The 23,888-nt window shown below is 47.1% G+C and overlaps 1 protein-coding gene across 2 annotated transcripts in view; it reads left to right on the top strand.

Moving 5' to 3' along the window:
* The window catches only part of yipf5 (Yip1 domain family, member 5), a 31,051-nt gene extending 10,484 nt beyond the window's left edge, over nucleotides 1-20,567 (top strand). The window contains exons 1-6 of one of the 2 annotated variants that reach the window (XM_064349903.1): nucleotides 10,461-10,612; nucleotides 11,401-11,518; nucleotides 12,186-12,364; nucleotides 14,333-14,478; nucleotides 17,892-18,073; nucleotides 19,106-20,567. In XM_064349903.1, the coding sequence (XP_064205973.1) occupies nucleotides 11,409-11,518; nucleotides 12,186-12,364; nucleotides 14,333-14,478; nucleotides 17,892-18,073; nucleotides 19,106-19,268 (780 nt within the window). In that variant the 5' untranslated portion in view covers nucleotides 10,461-10,612; nucleotides 11,401-11,408 and the 3' untranslated portion in view covers nucleotides 19,269-20,567. Of the gene's footprint in view, nucleotides 1-10,460; nucleotides 10,613-11,400; nucleotides 11,519-12,185; nucleotides 12,365-14,332; nucleotides 14,479-17,891; nucleotides 18,074-19,105 lie in introns of those variants that run through there. The other variant, XM_064349902.1, reaches the window with a different exon arrangement.
* Nucleotides 20,568-23,888: the final 3,321 nt, after the last annotated feature.

The raw sequence follows: 23,888 nt of genomic DNA, 5'->3' as shown, positions 1-23,888 counted from the left end.
TATGTGTTGATTTGTCTCCAGCCATAGGGCCTCATGCTGTCCAATTCTGTTTAGTCATGAATCCCTGTAATGGGTTTCTATAGCAACGTATGCGGTCTTTAATGCTTGTAATACAGATTGCATGCCCCTCTAGAAGCACGCTGGAGCGGCAGCAGTCCACTGCCCCAGTTTACACTAAGCTCATTAATTTAACTGACGCTGGCGGTCCTTGTGTGTTTTTGTTTTAGAGAGCAGGTCAAGAGTTTTGTTTTTGTTTGTTATAGTAGGTTGAGTCTATTGAAATCAGGAAATTGAATCACTTTCATATTTTTCCTTTTTTGAAAAAAAAAAAAAAACCAAACAAACACAAAAAGCTAAAATGCTTTTTTGTAGTCTCGGGCGATCGTGATAAAAGCCCATCAGCGTTCGCTGGAAGAATGTTATGGAAAGTCTATTAGCCGCAACGGAGCATAATTTCCTTAATGTTGCATTAGGCCCACTCTGTAGACTCCGGGTGGAGATTTTCCGGCTAAAGTAGACCTGTCTGTCTCTCTCTCTCTCTCTCTCTCTCTCTCTCCCCCCCTCTCTCTCCCCCTTTCTCTCCCTCCCCCTAGCTCTCTCTCTCCCCCCCTCCCTCTCCCTCTCTCTCTCTATCTCTCTCCCTCTCTCTCTCACTCATTCTCTCTCTCTCTCTCTCTCACCCCCTTTCTCTCCCTCCCTCTCCCTCTCTCTCTCTGTCTCTCTCCCCCTCTCTCTCTCACTCATTCTCTCTCTCTGTCTCCCTCTCTCTCCCCCTCTCTCTCTCTCCCCCTTTCTCCCCCTCCCCCTCGCTCTCTCTCCCCCCCTCCCTCTCTCTCACTCATTCTCTCTCTCCCTCTCTCTATCTCTCTCCCCCTCTCCCTCTCCCTCTCCCTCTCTCTCTATCTCTATCTCTCTCTCCCCCTCCTCTCTCTCTCTCTTCCTCTCTCCCTCTCTCCCCTCTCTCTCTCTCTTCCTCTCTCCCCCTCTCTTCATCTCTCTCTCTGCCTCTCTCTCTCTCTCGCTCTCTATCTCTCTCCCCTCTCTCTCTATCTCTCTCCCCCTCCTCTCTCTCCTCTCCCTCTCCTCTCTCTCTATCTCTCTCCCCCTCCCTCTCCCTCTCCCTCTCTCTCTCTCTCTCTCTCTCTCCCTCTCTCTCTCTCTCCCCACCTCTCTCTCTCCTCAGAGCTGAGCAGCTTTAACATGGAGCCCGGTGCACATTAAGGGGCTGGCAGGCGGAATCTTGGAGCTGCGCTAAGCAACGAATCCAGACGGGTAAAGGCATCGGAGCGCTTGTTTCCGTGCCAACCGCGCTCCGGTTATTAAGAGGCGGGCCGCCGTCCCGCGGTTCCTCCCGCGTGGCCACATCAGTGGCCCTTCGCTGGTGGTGCGCGACCCGGAGCTCTGCGGGACCGCGGCCCTAAAAGAAATGAGGGGTAAACAGGGGCGATCGCTGTGCCGGGGGGGGGGGGCGACGGGCCTTGTAAGCGTCGGCGTTTGCTGCGAATCCCAGGATTATTTTCCGCACACTTCGGCGACCGTCGCTCACCAAAATCGCTTTGGGAAAAACCGTCCGGCCGTGTAACTGGCTAAACGGACGACTCCGAGCTGAGCTCGATAGCCTATAATTAAGGCACTCCCGCTAAAATATAGAGCAATGGTAACGCGGCGAGCTGAACGGAAGAACAAGTCCAGAGCTCTCACTGTAATGGCTGCTGTTTTTCTCTGCTATCGACGAATATTGCCGGAGGGCAGTCTGACATTCTGCGAGACATTTGGCTGCCTTTGACAGTCGAAACAGTCAACGTGATTAATTTGTCAGAGGCGGCCATTGCGCTGCGCACTCAGTCTCTCTTCACACTATGTTCAGGGGTTCAAAGTTCACTGGCAGACTTCCTGCTGACACATGACTGTGTTCTGTTGGTGCAAGCGTTCATAAACAGTCCGTAAAAAGAACGGCCCTTGCGTTCTACAGTGTTTGTGCTTTATTGATGACATCACAATGGTTAACTCTTCCTGTTTATATCCCACATTCCATTTTTTTATTTATATGTGTGGCTTTGTACACGAAAATCATGTCTCCACAGTTTGGTAGCTGTTGCTTTCTTGTTTTATGAGCCTAATTGGTGTTCGGCACTAAAGCTTTTGCTCTGCAGACCAATCTCTCTCTCTTGTGTCTCTTTGGAGATGCACTGTGCAAAGGTCAGTTCCCCACTACCTGATCAAAACCAGTTCACCAGTTTGACATTGAGTCGTGTGAGGCAGCTCTGAGCAATACTGATCTTTCATCATGCTTGTTTCTTCATTTATTTATTTTTTTATCCATCTGTTATCTGACCTCAGGGTTGAAAGGTGAAGGGGGGGGGGGGGGAGTAGAACCTGTCCCATTGCAGCATGACCTAGAACTTTCCCCACAACGTTCCCATTCCATCCCGGCAATAGTCAAGCTCCTTGAAACATTACACTATTACACTGTCTGATTGCGTAATCAGCTGTAGCCTCAGTAAATAAGACGTTAATTTCGGCAAACGCACCAGCGCACCCTCGTCAGCCCGCGATTTTGGGCTGCGAGTTCTACGTACGTAGATCTGGCCGCTTGGTGTGATTCGCCGAGACGGCCTCCTGGGTTTCCCCTGGAACTATCCCAGGCAGCACCTGTGGGTGCTCTGAGTGGGACAGTCCTCTGTATTGTTGGGTCTCCGCAAACGTACCCAAGGCCTCCCTGGTGGGCGTTGCATGCTCTGTATTCCACACCCCCCCGCCCCCCCACCCCTTTGGGCCACAGCGACTATAAGGTGCTCGTACGGAGCCGAAAGTCAACATGGAACATGTTTGCCCCTCGAGGTTTTCCAACGCCGGCGGTGGCGGCGGCGGCGGCACCAGGTGACGCGTGGTTGCCACGGCGCTGGAGCTACGCACTCTGCTCTCCCGACCCCACGGGGATTGGACGGGTTTTCCAGCGCCTCTGCTTCTCTCTCATTCAAGCCCGTGGCCTATAACAGAGTCCCTTTCCCAATGCGCGTCGTCTGAAGGGAACACGGCGGCGAACCGTGTCACTTCACACCTGCCTGTGAGGCACCTTGCTCATACCTGCCTGTGAGGCACCTTGCTCGTACCTGCCTGTGAGGCACCTTGCTCGTACCTGCCTGTGAGTGGGAGGCACCTTGCTCGTACCTGCCTGTGAGGCACCTTGCTCGTACCTGCCTGTGAGTGTGAGGCACCTTGCTCGCACCTGCCTGTGAGTGTGAGGCACCTTGCTCGCACCTGCCCGTGAGGCACCTTGCTCATACCTGCCTGTGAGTGTGAGGCACCTTGCTCATACCTGCCTGTGAGTGTGAGGCACCTTGCTCATACCTGCCTGTGAGGCACCTTGCTCACACCTGCCTGTGAGGCACCTTGCTCATACCTGCCTGTGAGTGTGAGGCACCTTGCTCGTACCTGCCTGTGAGTGGGAGGCACCTTGCTCATACCTGCCTGTGAGGCACCTTGCTCGTACCTGCCTGTGAGTGTGAGGCACCTTGCTGGGCTACCTTCTCTCTTGGGGTTCTTTTTTTTGTGAACTGATCCATCAGCATAACAACAAGAGAACTCAGAAATTAGTGTAAAGTATTAGCGGATGCCCAGATGGTAAATATTGCCAATGGCTAATTTCGCACTTACAAGGAAGTGTTTTTGTTTTTGTTTTTTTTTCCCCACACAGGGCTGTTAATGAACTGAATAGATTACCAGTACTAGAAACTGGAGCCCATGGGGGATTCAAGGCCAGGCTTGATAGAGTGTAAAATACTCTCTTGCCAATATTTCTTAAAAACATTTTGGACGGTCAAACGTGCTTTGCCACAGAAAATTGCTCGCAGCCAATACTGCTAATGCTTTTTTTTTCTCCTCATTCTATCACAACTTTGCTGGAACTTACGATTATTAATATCGTAGATTTCAACAACCTGTTGCTATTTGACGTTTCCAGATTGGCGGTACAGCCTGTTCTCGCCTCGTCCCGCCTCATACAGAGTAAAAATACCGTGCTGTGGCTGCCTCACTGATTTGTCTTGTCCACTTCAAATTTGAGCAATCAGATACCACGCCGTATATATAACTCCGTCCACTGGCAATCAGCGGTAGGAAAATCCAGTTTCAGAAAGTAAAAGTCATCCCCAGTATTTTGTTCCAATCTCCAGGGATTTGCTAATTACCACAATTCTTCAGCCAGGGGGGTGTAACTAATGAGTGAATTCAGCTGATTGAGTTCATGGGTGGAGGGAGACACATGGCAGGAGTTTTACACTATGTGACTAAAAGCATCTGGACACCCCTTGGTCTGGGGCTGTTTTTTTGTGGTTTAAGCTAGGCCCCTTAGTTCTAGTGAAGGCAAATCTTAATGCTACAGCATACAATCACATTCTGGAAGATTCTGTGCTTCCCCAACAGTTTGGGGAAGGCGCTTTCCTGTTTCAGCATGACAATGCCTCTGGGCACACGACGAGGTCCATCTATAAATGTTTTTGCCGAAAATGGTGTGGAAGAACTTGACTGGCCCGCACAGAGCCCTGACCTCAACCTCACCCAACACCTTTGGGGTCAATTGGAAAGCCAACTGTGAGCCAGGCCTAATCGCCCAATCAGTGCCCAACCTCGCTAATGCTCTTCTGGCTGAATGGAAGCAAATCCCTGCAGCAATGCTCCGGCATCTAGTTTAAAGCCTTCCCAGAAGAGTGGAGGTTGTTATACAGTAGCAGCAAAGGGTTGACCAACTCCATATTAATGCCCATAATTTTGAATGAGATGTTGGATGTCAGGTGTCCACATGCTTCTGGCCATGTAGTGTACTTTCTGACCCCTGAACTTTGCGCCTCTGCAGGTAATGTGTTTTATTCATGGATTCCATGCCATAAAGCTTGTGCACCTGGGTCAGTCACTCTGTTTTTAAAAAAATATTTTATTCATTATTTTTCCTGTTGCTGAACTTCAAGAAGATGAAAGATTCGAAGGGGCTTAGGGCTCTGTCTGATTGCATCCCGTGAGACCAGGGAATCTGAAAACCAGAACCCGGGTAATTTATTACACGCACATTTGACATATTTGATGAATGGCCGATAAGGTTCTCCCGTTCGGCTGTACCAGGTGTCGCCACAGCGTCATAGGACGGAGTGTAGCACAGTGGGTAAGGAACTGGGCTTGTAACAGAAAGGTCGTAGGTTCGATTCCCGGGTAGGGCACTGCCGTTGTACCGTTGAGCAAGGTACTTAACCTGCATTGCTTCAGTATATATCCAGCTGTATAAATGGATACAATGTAAAATGCTATGTAAAAGGTTGTGTAAGTCGCTCTGGATAAGACCGTCTGCTAAATGCCTACATTGTAATGTAATGTAATGTAATGCATGCTCGTGCTCCACAGGAACGCTGCATTCTGTGTTCCGTTTCTCCGGTTACAGATTTGTTTGTTAATTATTAATGCAGAGCGCTGAAACTTCATATCATGTTCTAAATGTACAGTAAGCCGCACGCTAAAAAGCGCAGCATCTGAATGTCACGTGGCTCTGCGTTTTTGTAGGAAATGCTGACTAGGTCATTTCAGGTCAAAGTTCATCCTTGCTCCTTTGCACTTTGAAAGGGTCTTGTATGCAGTGGTTTCTTGTCATTATCCTTGCCACTGTCAATAAACAGCAGAGCTATGGATCTATTAAAGGGAAAATTCACCCCATTTTACTGAATGCCTGTGTTGTTGCTTAAGTCTATTCTGGTGCTAATATGTACCCAATCTAGTGTAATACATTTTCATGAACTTTAGACCAGTTTCATTTTTTATGATATTGCATTGTTATAACACTGTTCTGATCAAGTGATTTATCAATATCTCAAATACAGAATAGGTAAAGACCTTGAAATATGAAAAATGAAAACATAAGGTGAGGGAAACACAGGAATTGCAGTGTACCATGTATTCACGATACAGTTTAAAATATATGATTATTGCATTGACACACCAGGTGAGGACAAATCTCCAAATGTCTATATGATTTGCTTTGAAATTACCAAGGCCTTGTCAAGCATATAATCTGCAGAAGGTTTCGTGATCATTACATAGTATAGTGACCTTTGTTCTGATTGCTCAGGGTATTGTGGGTACCATGGATATAGATTATTGACATTATCACCTTTCTTTTTCATTCACCCGTTTGGAAAATGAAAAGGCCATTACAGCCATGTCATTGGCCAGTCGCGAAGGGTGCATGCACTCTAGCACTTGCCACCTCCAAAATGTGTGCCGCCAGTTGTCATTTCTGTTCACTCCTCAGCCGGGCAACGTGAGCGAAAAACGACCGGCACAGGCAGATCACGTGATCCAACGCCTGATCAACGGAGGAGGAGCTATTTAGTAATGAATTGCGGTGTACTCTGTTAATTAAAATCATCCCATCGTCGTGTGACTCCTGGCCGCAGTTAACCTTAGCGCGTCCCATATTTGATTAGGACCAGATTTCTGCATTAAAAGAAGATATACTTCCTGGGGGTTAGCTTTTTTCATGTCTATTACGCGCTGCCAGATACTGGACAAGCACTGGGGATGTTGTGGATATTCGGCTTTTGTAACACTTTTTTTTCCTTGCGTGTGTAAGAAAATAAAATTATTATTATTATTTTTTTAAACGGGCCCTGCTTTATCAGACAAATAACAGGGTATTTACCCCAGTAATCTCCCTCCTCTTCCCCCTGCTGTATCTGTGCTCCTTTCTGCGTTACAGAATGGTTCGCGTTGTTTAGAAAAAGCCTGTCACAACATGGATGTGGTCGCGCTGTCCCTGGTAATTTGGTTCATTGTGTTGGTAAGGTGTTGCTAAGCACCTGCGCGTGTTGCTCGCGCTGAGGGAGAAGGCATGAGAACTTTAACACTGGGGATTTGTTGCCATCGGTGCTAAAGGCGTAATTTTTTTTTTTTTTTTTCATCTCCTGTGATTTATTTTTCCACAAGATGCTTTTAGATCCCTGATATTCTCCAGATAGACTCAGTCGTGCACGCCGTGTGGAAGTCTCTGTAACTGAATATTAACAAGTCTAATTTTCTGTTGGCTGGCTTCCAATGTTAAGGAATATGCACCTGTGCGAGGGGCTCATGGCATATGCAGAATTTACCAACTGTATCACAGCTGCCGAGATTTTGTCTAATATCTAAGAGAAATTTGCTATGTGTTCTAACCCACCTCTCCCAGTGCACAACACAACATAGGCCTAATTTACTGGCAAACAAATGATGGGGTTATAACCTATGACAGCTTCAATCGTGTGGCCTTAATATTCGGTTTCTCAGAAACCGAAGAAACTGCTTTTGGCCACACGGATGAATTGTTCGCCGTTAAGCCAACGCGACATTTGCCCATGACGGGGATGTCTAATTGAGACTGGGCTGTCTCACAGCGGAGTTCCGTGGCTGCGAGCTGTGATTCGGTCAAAGGGAAAAGTCACCCACAGCGATAGTAATGCTTTAATTATTTTTTCTCGACGCCGGCGGGCCGTTATTTCGAGAAAGCGGAGCGCGAGGGAGACCCGAACGTTAGATGGTACATTGCCTTCGCGATGATTTCAGCCAAATAGACGGGAGGCGGAGACTGTCAGGAAAAGTTCACTGCCACAGACCGCTGATTTATTTATTTATTTATTTATCTTGGTCTCGCCATTATCACTAATTACTTATTTTTTCACCCTTATGTCTTTCTGTGAGAGAAAAATGCTCGGAACAAAGGTTCTTTATAAATAGCAGCTAATTGCCTTTTATTAGTTGATCGGCGTTCCGTTGCCTGGTGCTGCGTTCCTTCATTAAAAGAACGTTGTCTAACGAGTCAACGCTGCCATATTTTCACACTGTGCTGTCTAATAAAAATGCGACTCCTATGCCGAGGAAAAGAGGATGAGTAGGTGTAAAAAGGCTGTGTAATCCACTCCTCCCTCACAGCAATACAGCATTAAATCAAACACTTTCGCTGCGCGTAATTATATCTGCATGGCAATTCAATGACCTAGATTTGCGGTATTCTCTGACAGATTTCAATTTTATTTCATTACGCGGTTAAAGGGGGAACCATGTACGAGAAGTTTAAACGTGCTGAGGGGTTCAACCCGCTTTGGTGGGGAAATTAGACAAGAGTGTGTGTAATAAGAATCCTCCGAGGTGTATCTGATTGAATTACTGTATCTTTCATCGCTAAATAAATAAATAAATAAATGGATCATGTCAGAGACTGATGAATTGCTTTTGAATTGTGAACCAGGTTCATTTTGCCTTTCTGAATTTTCCATATGTGTAGACCTAGAAACAACATCTTAAATGTGTGTGCCGCTGGAGGGGTCGTCCGGTTGTGCACTGTGTGTATGTGTGTGTGTGTGTGTGTGCGTGCGTATGTGTGAGTGTGTACGGGTGTGTGTATGTGGATGTGTGTGTGTGTGTGTGTGTGTACGACGGTGTGTATGTATGTGTACCCTCATACACACAAAAACACACACATGCATGCATAAACATCCAAACACACACAGACACATATACATACACCTTTACACATAGACATCCAAACACACAGACACATATACATACACCTTTACACACACACAAACACACACATGCATGCATAGACATTCAAACACACACACGCATACACACACCTATACACACACACAAACACACACATATATGCGTAGACATCCAAACGTACACACACACACACCTCCTCCAGCCCAATGCAATTGAATCCCAACAGGGATATATTTTTAGAGGCACCTGACACCAAAACATCCGGACTCTATTTGTGATATTGCTATCAAGTCCGCCCCCCACCCCACCCCCGGTTGGAATATCTGAGTCAAGATTATCTTTAAAGCAGGTTCTAGGAAGTTTCTGCTCATTATGTACAAAGGTAATTCAAGCTTTATTTTATTCCACAGGGAAAGTGCATTTCTAAGAGCGTGGGATTGGAATGCACATAGCATCGATTCAAGTCACCAGACTCTTGAACTTCAGCATACATTTGAAATGACGTCCAGGTCAGGGACACAGTATAGCTGTTTAAGCAGTTCAGTAGCATCTATTAAATTAACACACACTTTTATTTAAGTGCTTAAGGATCATCATCAATATTTTTTGCATGGCCACTGTGTTTCTAAAAATAGATAATCGACTAAGTTCCTCATTTTTCACATATAGGACGCGCAGAATATGAAGCCAACGATTCCACAGTGTCCCAAATCTCAGAGCATCTGTGCGTGACTCCGCTCCTGGCTCATGTGTCGCTACAGCAGCTGTGGGATGAATCTAATTGATTGGGGAAGCATGTCCTCATTACATGTCGTCAGAAAGGCCTAGTTACATTTTTATGTATGCTTTTTTCCACATAAAGAAATAAAAGGTGTTCTTCTTCATTTAATCACCGCCGGTCATTTTCTCCACTATCCTTTTATATTCTCAAAATACGTTACCTTTCCTTGCTGTTCCCGATACCGGGCTGAGATACATTCCGATATCTTGTCGAAAAGAATGAAAAAAAAGTTTAATGTGAAAAAAAGGAATTACAACAAGCCAAGTGATAACCATTGCTAGAATTACAGTTAGCACAAAAACGTATTATTCTGCATTTATAAACTCACTTAAGGTTTATAGATAATAATTTTGAAGTAATTCCATTTATGTTCGGTTGTTTGTTAGTTTGTGTTTGTTGTTAATAACATTATTTATCCCTCTTTTCATTCTAGTCCATTCTTAAATACGACAGTTTGCACAAAAAATGTATTATTCTGCATTAATAAATTGATTTAAGCTTTAAAGACAAGATTGAAGTAGTTTGATGTTTTCGTATTTGTTGTTAATAACATTATCTATTCCTCCTTTAATTGTAGTCGATTATTAAACACAACAGTCTGCACAACAAGAAGAACTCATTATTCTGCATGTATTGATTCGTTTAAGCTTTAAAGACATTACGACTGAAGTAATTCCGTTGATGTTTGCTTTTTTGTCTGCTGCAGTTATTATTTGTTCCTCCTTTCGTCCTAGTCCATTATTAAACGAAACTTTAGAGGACGCTGTTTCCCCATAAGAAAGTCCATTCAAACCTACACCCAAACGGAGAGCCATTCAGGGCAACGTTGAAGCCATTTTGAGGATCATACCGCATGCGCAGTAGTGTTGGAACGTAGATTTCTTTGTATTTGGTGTGCTATTTTCTTATGCAAATAACCGTTTTTATGCCTTTGCTAATAATGACAAGGACGATTAACTTAACAACGAATGCTAAAGAAGTTACGTTATGAAAATTCTGAATTTTCCACAACAGAAGTGAGTTAGCCGGCGGTGTTTACATGCATGAAAAATGGTAACCAGTTTGACTGTCTTAGTCGTTGACTCAAATTTACAATTCAGTGGTCAAATAACTAGCAAACGTACTTAAATGGAGATCGCTGGTATCAGGGTATACTTTTTGATGTAGCTACGTACACACCAGTTTCATGCCCCGCCTACATTGGACGTTCTACGTGTATGATCCGGAAGCAGTACCTTTTACTTTCTGTTGACACGTAGCAGAGAAGCTGGAAGTGTAGGTTGGTACTGTAAAGAGGAACGGTCTAGACGGGTAAGAAATCTTACAGAATTGTCACGTAATGGCTTACTAGATATCGTGTCACGTTGGTAATTACACGTGTATTTGCCTTTTATTTATTTTGAAATCTTAATATGTGGTATTTCTCTTTTACGTTGTTCCACAATGCTAAGCTAGCTGTCTACTTAACTGTAATGGCTGATTATCCCGCTAGCTAACCTAGCACAGCTTGCTAACCACTATAATAACTAACGTGAACGAGATCAGGCAATATGTCATATGTTATACCGTTACAACGTTTTAACTGGCCAATACTGTCACGTTTTCTCATTTTGTTACCACAATGCAAATATTCATTACTGCTGAGCATTCCAAGTAAAACCACCCACTGAAACTGATTTAGCTAGCTAATTACTTAATGACACAAACAAAACGTTATTTGTTTGTGTACCTATATATCTGACCAGCAAACAGCTGTAATAGCTTGTGCAGCTAGATACGAATTTGATGCAGGTTATGGTATTTGATGCAAGTAAGCCAGTTGGCTATGCTGTACTCAGTAATATGAAATTCTAGAAACACTACTTCTGGTTTCCTTGCTTTACTGTGTACCGTTAGCTAGCAAGCGCCCGTGGTTTATAGTCGAGAGCCACAGATCCGTTTTAATAGGAATTGATTCCCCCACTTCCTCCAGTTTTGGTTGCTTTTCTTGACAACGTTTCTGTCATACTTTCTCTTAACATAAGAGCAGTCCATTGATATGAGATTGATTGAGAGACACTGGAGAAGTTCTGCCTCTGATTTACTCTCTCTTCTTCCAGGCTCTGCAATGTCAGGCTTTGACAACATCAACACAGACTTCTACCAGACCAGCTACAGCATAGATGACCAAGGGCAAGCTGCGTATGGCTACAGTAACGCTGAAGATCCCTACAACAAGTACGCGTTTTCTCTTTTGTCAGTCTGCTTTTCTGGAGTACAACGTACAAAGCATAGGTGCACAGACCACTAGATTTCTGTACAGTGTGTTACAAAGGGATCTGTGCATTGATTGTGAACAAACATTACATTACATACAAACCATGCGCAGGGTGGGCTGAACACACCACATTCTCCAGTTCGCATAATCGCCAGTGTCATTGCAGACTGGTTTACACCACAGATATTTCTGCTCTTAAGCTGCACGCTGGCATGCCACACTTTAAAATTCCGGTGACAGTAGTTTGGCGTGCTGGTTTAATGTTGCCCCAGGGTGGGTGAGGTAAATAAGCTAGGGCAAATAAGGGGATTTTTGGTCATTTGAGTCCTGCAGAGGATATGTGCAGCGGAGTTAGAAATCCAGGTTCAGGATGTTAAAAGTCTTCCCCAGTATTTTTTTCTAATAACCTGGATTTGCAAAATTAGCACAGTCCTTTAGCCAGGAGGTAGAACAACTAATAATCCTTCTATGGGTAGAAGAAACACATGGCAGGACTTCTACTTTCTGTACCCTGGATCTTTCCATGTCTGATGTGCAGTAACTGGTGACAGAGACTATCACATTAGCGCACCCAGTACAGTGTGGCGCAGCCACACAGCTGTGCTGAATGCAGTCTCCTCCCCCCAGGCCCTACAACCAGTATGAGTACGCCCAGCAAGGGGGGTACGCTGCGCCCCCCCCAGGGATGATACCGCCCCAGCAGCCTTACACGGGACAGATCTACCAGCCCACGCCGGCCTTCACCCCCGCCTCCACCCAGTCCGTCTACGGCAGCAGCTTTGACGAGGAGCCCCCCCTGCTGGAGGGTAAGGAGCACTGTATTTTTTTTTCGGGGGGGGGGGGGTGATAATTAGTTTAGCGGAGTTAGGTAATAATGAACATTTGTCTTTCTTTAACCAATCAAAATGCTACACTCTGCTGCAAACCACTTTGATTGGTTCAGATTGGTGAGTCACTCTTAGCTGGTGTTAGCTAGTGTCATCCATTTTGGGGCTGATGAAAACTTCCTCTCGCTTCTCTAATGGCAAATAAGTGGAACAGGGACAGCAGTGTTTTTGGACAGTTTGTATCTCGCCTGCCCTGAGTTGAAGCAGGACTTAGCCTCAAAATCCCCATCCCCCATGAGAGAAGCAGACCTACTTAAATTTGTGCACACCCCATATTTGTGTGTGAGTGCGAGTGTCTGTTTGTGTGTGTGTGGGTGTTTGTGTATATGAGTGTGAGTGTGTGTGGGTGTGTGTGTGTGTGTGTGGGTGCTTGTGTATATGAGTGTGAGTGTGTGTGGGTGTCTGTGTGTGTGTGTGTGTGTGTGTGTGGGTGTTTGTGTATATGAGTGTGAGTGTGTGTGTGTGTGTGCTGTGGGCAGATGGATCAGAGGCATTGGCTTCTCTTCTCAACTGCACAGGTACAGCGTAATAAAATGACCTTTGATATTAACATTAACATGACGTGCGTTGAACTCTTCCGTTCCCTATTCAGAATGCACCATGGGAGCTCATTCATTCCATTCAGAGTCAAAAGAGCTTTGAAAGGTCCCTCTCATGAGATTGAAAGGCCTTTCTCATCCAAGCCCATTATAATCACGTATCCCTGAACTGCACTGAGTCGGCCTGTTCATTTGCCTGGCTTATTTGCTCTGCGTGTTTGCTCTGTGGACTCCGTTGGACCCGTCCGGGATGATGAACGCTAATGCTAATTTCACCGTACATGCTAGTCGTATGTGCAGCTGTAGGCATTTGCATGGGTCAGGGTGAGGTTAGGCCTCAGACCTGTCGAGCCCAGTTCTTTTAACTGCTGATTCCACACTATCCAGGGTGAAATGTGTTCAGTAACCGCGTTGAATATTCAGTGAGGCTTTAACTCAATTTCACGTCCAGTGCTTTAGTAATCTGAGGTGCATTAATGCGGATAGCGAGCGCGCAGTGGAATCCCCTGGGTGAACGGGGCACCTCGTGTATATACACAAAGCAGAGGCTATGACACGGGGTATGGCACCTCCAGTAATTAAGCAAATGACACGGGTTCATTTATTTAAAAAAAAAAAAAAAAGTTTGGTCTGGGTGCCTGTAATTATAGCTAGCAGGGCTGCGGGAGGAGACGCCGATGACTTTGGAAGCAGAGGGGTTACTGTGGGGCATGGCTGGAACTGCGCTAACTTTGAGAAACTTTGTGGCGGCTCGACTTGCTGATATTTCACGAACAGTGGTGTCTTGAGATGATGTCAGCATGAGGGAAAGGCATCATTAGATGGGGAGAACTGGAGGACTGGAGCACACATTCCAGGATTCAGACGCTCGTGCATTAATCCAAAGAGCAAGTCAAATGCAAATCTCACGCTAGGGGTAAATGAAACAAGTTCTGTCTGGAACTGTCATGGCCTCATGCGCTAGTAAGTGGGTTTGCTTTGTGTGTGTCTGTGTGTCTGTGTGTGTGTGTGTGTGTGTGTGTGTGTCTGTGTGTGTGCTGTGCGTGTGGTGTTGTGTAGTGTGTGGTGTAGTGTGTGTGTGTGCTCTGTGGGGTGTGTATGTGTTGTGTGTGTTGTGTGTGTGTATGTGTATGTGTGTGTCTGTATGTGTATGAGTGTGTGTGTGTTTGTGTGTGTGTGTCTGTGTGTATGTGTACGTGCACGTGTGTCTGTGTAAATTTCCCCTTTCCTGTTCCAGTCTCTGAAATAAGTTAATGACTTGTCAGCATGTACACAGTAGTATGACGGGTGGTGGGCGTGTCTCAGGAGTGTTTGGTCAGATGTGGTTTTTTTTTTTTCCCCCGGGCAGAGTTGGGGATCAACTTCGACCACATCTGGCAGAAGACGCTGACGGTGCTGCACCCCCTGAAGGCGGCGGACGGCAGCATCATGACGGAGACGGACCTGGCGGGGCCCATGGTCTTCTGCCTGGCCTTCGGAGCCACGCTGCTGCTGGTGCGCCGCCTTTACCGCCGCTGCCGCGAAACCCGCCACCGGGGGGGAGGGGGGGAGGGGGGGAGGGAGGGGGGGAGCTGCTGCCGGGGCGAGAAACCCACCGTTGTTGGGGCGGGAAAGCCGTTGTCGGGCCCAAGAAAAAACCGTCGCCAGGGCGAGAAAGCCGCCACTTTGTGCTCTGAAAATGGCATCAGAACAGGGTTTTTACATAAAAAAGACTAAAGAAAATAAATTACAGGCTTTACATGCTGTAATTGCCACAGATGCACCAGGGAAGGTAAAAAAAAAAAAAAAAGTGCCAAAGACGACTGCTAAGCACGGTTTTGAGAGCGAATGCATTTGGGTGCCCTTTAAAAAATGCACAGGCGTAGGCTAACGCTCACTGCTTTGCGGTGTATCACGTTCATTAAAGACACACAGGGACAGGCTAATGCACGCTACTTTGCTCTGAATCACGTCCATTAAAGACACATAGGGACAGGCTAACGCTGGCTACTTTGCGCTGAATCACGCTCATTAAAGACACACAGGGACAGGCTAACGCTCGCTACTTTGCGCTGAATCACGCTCATTAAAGACACACAGGGACAGGCTAACGCTCGCTACTTTGCGCTGAATCATGTCCATTAATGACGCATTGGGACAGGCTAACGCTGGCTACTTCGCGCTGAATCACCGTAGTTCATTAAAGACGCATAGGGACAGGCTAACGCTGGCTATTTTGCGCTGAATCACCGTAGTTCATTAAAGACGCATAGGGACAGGCTAACGCTGGCTATTTTGCGCTGAATCACCGTAGTTCATTAAAGACGCATAGGGACAGGCTAACGCTGGCTACTTTGCGCTGAATCACGCTCATTAAAGACACACAGGGACAGGCTAACGCTGGCTACTTTGCGCTGAATCACGTTCATTAAAGACACAGGGACAGGCTAACGCTGGCTACTTTGCACTGAATCACCGTAGTTCATTAAAGACACACAGGGACAGGTTAACGCTGGCTACTTTGCGCTGAATCACGTTCATTAAAGACACATAGGGATAGGCTAACGCTGGCTACTTCGCGCTGAATCACCGTAGTTCATTAAAGACGCATAGGGACAGGCTAACACTCGCTACTTTGCGCTGAATCACGTTCATTAAAGACACATAGGGATAGGCTAACGCTGGCTACTTCGCGCTGAATCACCGTAGTTCATTAAAGACGCATAGGGACAGGCTAACGCTGGCTACTTCGCGCTGAATCACCGTAGTTCATTAAAAGACGCGGAAGGTCACTTTGGCGGCTGAGCGGAAGCGGGGACGCAGCGGTGCCGGGCCCTCAGCACCCCGGCTGCCCCCCCAGCGGACGGTTTGAGCGCTTTAATTATGTCCGCGGGGAGCCGTGTGTCACAGAGCGTCGGTGTCGAGCAGGGAGAGTTTTCCCGAGCCCCCACAGGCCCCGAGAGTCCTTGAGCAGAGTCTCCTGGAAAGTCACGGAAAAGCTTCAGCATATTTCCCGGTTCTGTTTAAAAAAAATAAAGTAAATAATTTAATTTTTTTTGTTTTAGATGGTGATATACACTTTTCTTTTGAACTGGTTAGCTTAATGTTATTTACTGTCTAGCCAAGCACAGTCAGTGTGCAGGAGGCATTGCTTGCGAACTGGTGAAAGGTATGAAATGGGAATTTGACTTTTGCGGAGGAGAAATTATTCCTGAGGAGTTATATATTTATAATTAAAATGTCATGGAGGGTTGGTGGGCGCTACAGGACGGTTTGAAATCTCCGGTCGGGCGTACTGTCTCATCTCATTAGCGCCTGTTAAATCTGCTCTGAAGCCGCTGGTTTGTGATTGGCCAGGATAATCATCAAGTTTGTCGTTTCTGATCAGCTGTCCAATCGTAGCCTGAAAGCACAGGAAGTGCCAGTGTCTAATCGTAGCCTTAAAGCACAGGAAGTGCCAGTGTCCAATCGTAGCCTTAAAGCAAAGGAAGTGCCAGTGTCCAATCGTAGCCTTAAAGCACAGGAAGTGCCAGTGTCCAATCGTAGCCTTAAAGCACAGGAAGTGCCAGTGTCCAACCGTAGCCTTAAAGCACAGGAAGTGCCAGTGTCCAATCGTAGCCTTAAAGCACAGGAAGTGCCAGTGTCCAATCGTAGCCTTAAAGCACAGGAAGTGCCAGTGTCCAATCGTAGCCTTAAAGCACAGGAAGTGCCAGTGTCCAATCGTAGCCTAAAAGCACAGGAAGTGCCAGTGTCCAACCGTAGCCTTAAAGCACAGGAAGTGCCAGTGTCCAATCGTAGCCTTAAAGCACAGGAAGTGCCAGTGTCCAATCGTAGCCTTAAAGCACAGGAAGTGCCAGTGTCCAATCGTAGCCTTAAAGCACAGGAAGTGCCAGTGTCCAATCGTAGCCTTAAAGCACAGGAAGTGCCAGTGTCCAATCGTAGCCTGAAAGCACAGGAAGTGCCAGTGTCCAATCGTAGCCTTAAAGCACAGGAAGTGCCAGTGTCCAATCGTAGCCTGAAAGCACAGGAAGAGCCAGTGTCCAATCATAGCCTTAAAGCACAGGAAGTGCCAGTGTCCAATTGTAGCCTGAAAGCACAGGAAGTGCCAGTGTCCAATCGTAGCCTTAAAGCACAGGAAGTGCCAGTGTCCAATCGTAGCCTAAAAGCACAGGAAGTGCCAGTGTCCAACCGTAGCCTTAAAGCACAGGAAGTGCCAGTGTCCAATCGTAGCCTAAAAGCACAGGAAGTGCCAGTGTCCAACCGTAGCCTAAAAGCACAGGAAGTGCCAGTGTCCAACCGTAGCCTTAAAGCACAGGAAGTGCCAGTGTCCAATCGTAGCCTGAAAGCACAGGAAGTGCCAGTGTCCAACCGTAGCCTTAAAGCACAGGAAGTGCCAGTGTCCAATTGTAGCCTTAAAGCACAGGAAGTGCCAGCGGTGTTTCTCCTGTCCGGTTAGCATCGTGTAGCGTACACTAAGAAGAGACGTGCATGTGGAAGTTTGTGTGACTGTTTTGACAAAATATTACTTAATGTTCTATTATTATTAGTGTTGTTATTATTATTATGAAGGAGGGAAATACTAAAAAAATGATGAAACCATAAAATGCAGTTAAAATAAAGAAAATGGGAGTAAAAGTTGGAAATATTTAAAAAATGAAATTGTGTTTCTGTCTATCTGTCTGTGTGTCTGTTTGTGTGTGTGTGTGTGTGTGTGTGTGTGTGTGTTTGTCTGTCTGTCTGTCTGTTTGTGTGTGTCTGTGTGTTTGTCTGTCTGTCTGTCTGTTTGTGTGTGTGTGTGTGTGTGTGTGTGTCTGTCTGTCTGTCTGTCTGTCTGTCTGTCTGTCTGTCTGTCTGTCTGTCTGTCTGTTTGTGTGTGTGTGTGTGTGTCTGTCTGTCTGTCTGTCTGTCTGTGTGTGCGTCTGTCCCAGGCGGGGAAGATCCAGTTTGGCTATGTGTACGGTATCAGTGTCATGGGCTGCCTGGGCATGTACTGCCTGCTGAACCTGATGAGCATGACGGGCGTGTCCTTCGGCTGCGTGGCCAGCGTGCTGGGCTACTGCCTGCTTCCCATGATCCTCCTCTCCAGCTTCGGCGTGGTCTTCTCCCTGCAGTAAGTACTCGTCCCCCCCCCGTCCCCCCCGTCCCCGCCCTTCCCTCCCCCTCTACGGCAGGGTCCGGGCCGGCTTAACCAGCTCAGGTTCCACGTGCTGTTCCGTTACTTTTATTCATCATTTCCTCCATTTTGAGGATTAGCGCCTGAATCATTTAGTAATGGAGACAATAGACGCACCTGGGTACACGAGGGGTGCCAGGGAGTGGTGAGTTCACTAATTAAGCATCCCCAGCATGTATAAGATTATGCGTACCATGTGACTCTGAAGGAGCGTTATGGTTGGCCGTTCAAGGCAGGGACTTCAGCGGCGTGAGACGGCTCCGTTTCCCGATGATGTTTCTTTGGCAACGGTGTCTAAGGTGATATTAGCGCGGAACTGTGCGGGAATGACATCACCAATAAGGAGAAACGAGGCTGAAACGCTCGCCGGATTGGTCTGAAACGCCGGGCGAATCGAGCGGGCTTTTTATTCATTACGCTCTGCGCGGGCAAAGGGACGGAACTGGCTTCGTCACGGGGAAGAAAATTGTATTAAAAATATATAAGGATGTATTTTTTATGCCTTGCTGTTGCTTCAGTTTATGGGGTTGATTTTTAGTGGCTTGCTCTGAAAGCCCTTCTAACTGGGGAAATGGTGCCTGGGATGGATTCACTGAGGTCTCTGCCTGGTTTAGACCTGGGGGTGTCCAGTCTTACCCAAAATGCACCGGTGTGGGTGCAGGTTTCTGTTTTAGCCCAACTCTGAGACACCGGATTCTAGTATTTAACTAATCATGGTCTTCAGTCATGACCTCAGTGAGTAGAATCAGGTGTTGCAGTGCTGGGCTAGAACAAAAACCTGCACCCACACCGGCCCTTACCCTCAGGTAAGACTGGACCCCCCAGGTATAAAACAGGCCTGGACCTCAGTCACTCCCTCCCATGCACTCCATTTCCCCAGTAAGGGCTTCGGTATGAACCGTAGAAGTGTGCCGTGTGGATCTTCAGTGAGTCGTGGTGTTAACGCCCCCACTCCCCCCCGTGTTCCAGAGGCATGCTGGGAATAGTCCTCACAGCCCTCATCATCGGCTGGTGCAGCCAATCGGCGTCCAAGATCTTCATCTCGGCCCTGGCCATGGACGGGCAGCAGCTGCTGGTGGCGTACCCCTGCGCCCTCCTGTACGGGGTGTTCGCCCTCATCTCCGTCTTCTGAGGGGGGGGGCAGGGGGCGCGGGGGTGGGGACCAGGACCAGGACCGGGACCGGGACCAGGATCGGGAAACAGCCCACAGACCCACAGACCCACAGACACGGTTAAACTGTAGGACAGGAAGAGCAGGTGTGCCCCCATCCCCACCCCACCCCACCCTACTCCACTCCACTCCACCACCCCTAAAATGAGGGGGGAGGGCACCAAAACTGTCCCACACATTCCAGCTTTTCTGGCCGCCCGAACGGTCAGCTCCAACGTCACGAACTTTCCCTGGTGTTTCTGGGGCCCAACGTAACACAACACAACGTAACACAACGTCAGAGTGAACTCCGCCGTATCGCACGTACAGTATGAAAGCGTACGTTACTGTATAATTCTGTCCGCTTGGAGCGATGTGGCCTTCGGTAATGGTTTCCACCTGTGCTGTGTAAATCTGGAGATCCAGGGGTGGTGTTCACTCTCGCCAACGTAGTGCTTTATCTTTTAGTCATTCCTGGCGTTTTTTTTTTTCTTTTTGTTTCAGTAATTCCAGCTCGTAGTTGTATCAGAATCTGAAATTGGTAGCCCGTGCACAAGACCCTAAAATATTTAATAAGACAGCTTCTTGTGGTGGTTAGATGAAATTGGCAGTTCATTTTGAGAATTTGTTAACATTGCAGGATAACAAGTTTTGTTCTATTTACTGTCGAAGCAAATAGTCATGTTTGACAGCTGTTTCTCTCATTTGGGGTTTAGCATGACCTGGAAACAAATTAGGTATTTTATTTTAATGTTCCGCAAGAAGCGAAACAACCCAAAACAAATTAACCAAATTCTAATTTCTTTATACTCCTTTCCTTCAGTGTTCATGCTCAATGTTTCAAATGAACATTCCTTTTACAGTGTCCCTCATTTCTCTGGAGTTTATCTGCCTTAGCCTGGTAGGATGAGACCTGTGTGTGCATGTGTGTGTGTGTGTGCATTTGTGTGTGCGTGTGTCTGTGTGCATTTGTGTGTGCGCGCGTTTGTGTGTGCACATGTGTGTGCGTGTGTCTGTGCGTGTGTCTGTGTGCATTTGTGTGTGTGCGTGTTTGTGTGTGCACACATGTACGTGTGTGTGCGTGCGCGTGTGTGTGTACATTGGTGTGCATGCGTGTGTGCGCGTGTTTGTGTGCACACATGTACGTGTGTGTGTACATTTGTGTGCATGCGTGTGTGTGTTCGTTTACTGGCGGTGGAGAGGATCAGGCTGCTCACACACAGGGAGCGAACTGTACGACCTCACTTTGAGTTTGTATTAAAGAGACACATTGTGAAGACACATTCTTGGTTGTTTTTAGCATGGATTTTTGTCTGATTTTACTACACGCACCAGAGGGGTCCTCCCTACAGGGCCGGTGGCTGATCACAGTAGAGATGTCCTCACGCCTTCGTCACATGTTCAGTTTTAGGCTCCCATTGAATTATAGCCAAGCGTTCCAGCATTTATCCTCCAATATCCCATGATCCCTTTCACCGCGCTAACAAGATCCCCAGAGGAAGGGTGTGTGTGTGTTTGTGTCGTGAGAATCGGTCCTGCTCAGCGGCTGAGTTTCCGCTGGAAGCTCCAGATTCCACTCCTGAGGCTCGATTTGGAAGAAGAAAAAATAAAAAATAAAAACTCCACAACAAGCTGGGTTGGTTGGAAAGCTCAGGAGCAGGAGTTCTCCTCACGCTTTGCGAGAGCAGCGCAGGGTCGACGGGCTGAGCGGTGTGGGTGTTTTCCGCTCTCTCTGCACGCAGGTTTTGTGTTGTGGAAAGCAGGTCGGTCGGTGAGGGCCGGTCTTATCGTGGGAGTGCCCCGTGGGAGACCGTGTAGGATCTCAGACCGTTCCTGAGGGAGGGGAGGCAAACTCACGAAGAGGAGGGCAACCCTGCTCCACCTTAAAAAAACAAAAAACAAACAAAACGTTTTTCAGAGACTTGTGATGTGTGTGTTCTGGACTTTTATAGAAATAAAAAAAAGCAAATGCCAACAGTCGAGTGTGAATTTGTCTCTGAACTCTTAACGCCAGCCCCGTGCTCAGTGCGAGGACATGACTCAGCGAAGAGCCGCTCGCAGCCGACATGTAATAGCCTGTGAGGATATTAGCGGTTTGTAGTTAACTGTCGTTTGCATAAATGTTCTCGTGTTCAGTGCTGCAAGTGATTTATAGCGTGACTCTTTCTTTTGAAGATTAAAAAAAATTAAACAAAAAAAAAAAAACCTGAATGGTGCTCTGTAATAGGCCGTGTCATTTCTAAACAGTGAAACAAGAGTGCATGAAAATATTGTTAATAGAAGCAGAAAATCTGCACTTTAACCACCTGATTTGTTTGATTACAATTCTAAAATGCTGGAGTACAGAGCCAAATCAAGAAAAAATGTATTTTTCCCCAAACATGGAGCTCGTTGTATACACACACATATATATATATATATATATATATATATATTTGTATTACAAATATATTTGTATGATTTGTCTCCAAAGTCCTGAAAATTGTTCTCAAATACCTTTAAATTTGAAGTAAGTTGGTGGGGTAATATCTGAGGTGTGTGTGCGTGCGTGCATGCGCATGTGTATAAATAGGTTCATGTGGTTCGGCATCATTTTAATTCGTGATTCTTTTATTGTTGCCCGCATACTTTGCAGCTTCCTTTTCCATTTATAGTCATCTTAAGGGCACATCTTGCAGTGATCAGAAGCAGATGCTGCACCGTTAGCGATCTGGAGCTTTGGGGATGCTTCAAACTGGAGCACGGTTCCCCCCCCCCGAGTGGTGCTGTCATGCGTTCACTGACCAGGAGAGGGCGCCATTGCTCAGAGCATTTGCCATGTTAAATCTGTTGTTGATGTCCCCTGATGTGGCAGGAGGTCTACCACAGCCACAGTCGGCAAAGTCTACTGTCTGGAGTACTGGACCCTTTATGAGCGTATCTAAAATTAGCCATTTGGTATATTTACTGATATACGGGATGTGTCAAATCAAATCAAAATTTATTTATGTTGTGCAACTGTCACGCTACGCTTCACAGGCAACCCTGGCCTAAACCCCCGCAGAAGCAAGCCTAAAGCAACAGTGGCAAGGAAGACCTGCCATCACCGCCGTCCGCCGCTGTCTCACGTGTTCTCGCCGCTGTCCCGAGACTGACTAGTGAGGTCATGGCCTGGTTTAAACCTGGAGGGGTCTGGGGCAGAAGGGTGCTGTTTGTGGGGTATCGGGGGGGAAGGGGGGGGGGGGGGGTTTCCTGTGGTTTGCCCTCAACACCCCAAGATATCCACCTCAGACACAAACGCGTGCACACCCAAAAAGAGTAAAGTTCCGGAAAGTTCCGAGGTGAATTGTGATGAGGCTTTTTGTCCCGGTGGTGCAGGTCGGTGAAAGGTCTGTTCAGTGTGAGGGAGACGTGCGGTACCAGACACGTGGTAACACAGGGTGGCCCGTGTACGGCTTTCTCAAAGACCAGGAGGCCATTTTGTCTCATTGGCACTCGCTCTCGAGGCCTCCTATTGGACGGTGGTCAGCGGTCACATGATGGCACGTCCCTATCGTGTCTGCCCGTGGCGAGTCATGGCACCGATGCGCGGCGCCAGATGTCCGACATCTGGGCTGGCTTAGTAAAAAAAAAATAATCTCCCCGCTTTCTCCCGAGCGGAAGAGACGGGTGAAGGGGAAGGCTGTTTGCCCTCGTCAGAGTGTGTCCTGTGCAGCCCGCCTCCTCGTTTAAAGCAGGTGGGAGGTATCGGTCAGTTTGACACGGGGGCCTGCGGTAACAGACGCCCGTCGCCTCAGTGCTGATTGCGAGGCCCTTCAGTGCCGCCCTCGGGGTGTGCGAGCGAGGCCGGCCCGTAGATGGCGCTGTTGAGCTGGGAACGGGTCGCGCTCAGGCTGGCGCGGGCCGGGGGACGGGTTCTCAGACGAAAAGCCTGTTGTGTAATCGAAGGCTCCGGCAGGAATTCTACCACCAAAAAAAAAAATTCCTAAAAATTTCGTTCTGACCTGGAAAGCAGCGAGGGATTTTTTAAATAAAAATGTTAAAAAATCGGCGGCTTGCTCAGTCTGTACGTATTTCACGTGGGACGGAAATGTGATACTGCAAACGAGTCTCACTGCACTTTCCTTCGTCATTTTTTTGCACGCATTTGTCTTGTTGCCTTAACCCTTTGAGGAGTGGAATCTGGAATGTTTTTTTTTTTTCTTCAAAATTCTGAGTCAGTGCTCTAGAACACCGGTGTTCTCCGTTTAGAACACTGATTTTTTTTTTCTTCCCACAATAACCAGCAGCGATTGTTACATATGGATTGTAAGTGCCGGATGGAGGTACATGCATGACAGGAAGTGCCTAGGTAGAAGGGTACAAGTGATAAGAGTGCTCCTAGATTGTGAGTGCCCCCGCAGAGTGGTGATAGTTAGTCCAGGTAGTCTGAAGAGATGCGTCATCAGATCACAGCAGAAGATGCGCAGTGACTGAGTGGTTCATAGAGGAGCGTATTTGTGATAGCACACAGTGGTTCATAGAGGAGCGTATTTGTGATAGCACACTGGTTCGTAGAGGAGCGTATTTGTGATAGCACACAGTGGTTCATAGAGGAGCGTATTTGTGATAGCACACAGTGGT

The sequence above is a fragment of the Anguilla rostrata genome, chromosome 9 (assembly GCF_018555375.3).
Source record: "Anguilla rostrata isolate EN2019 chromosome 9, ASM1855537v3, whole genome shotgun sequence".
NCBI lineage: Eukaryota > Metazoa > Chordata > Actinopteri > Anguilliformes > Anguillidae > Anguilla > Anguilla rostrata.
This window is presented reverse-complemented; position numbering and strand designations above follow the sequence as displayed.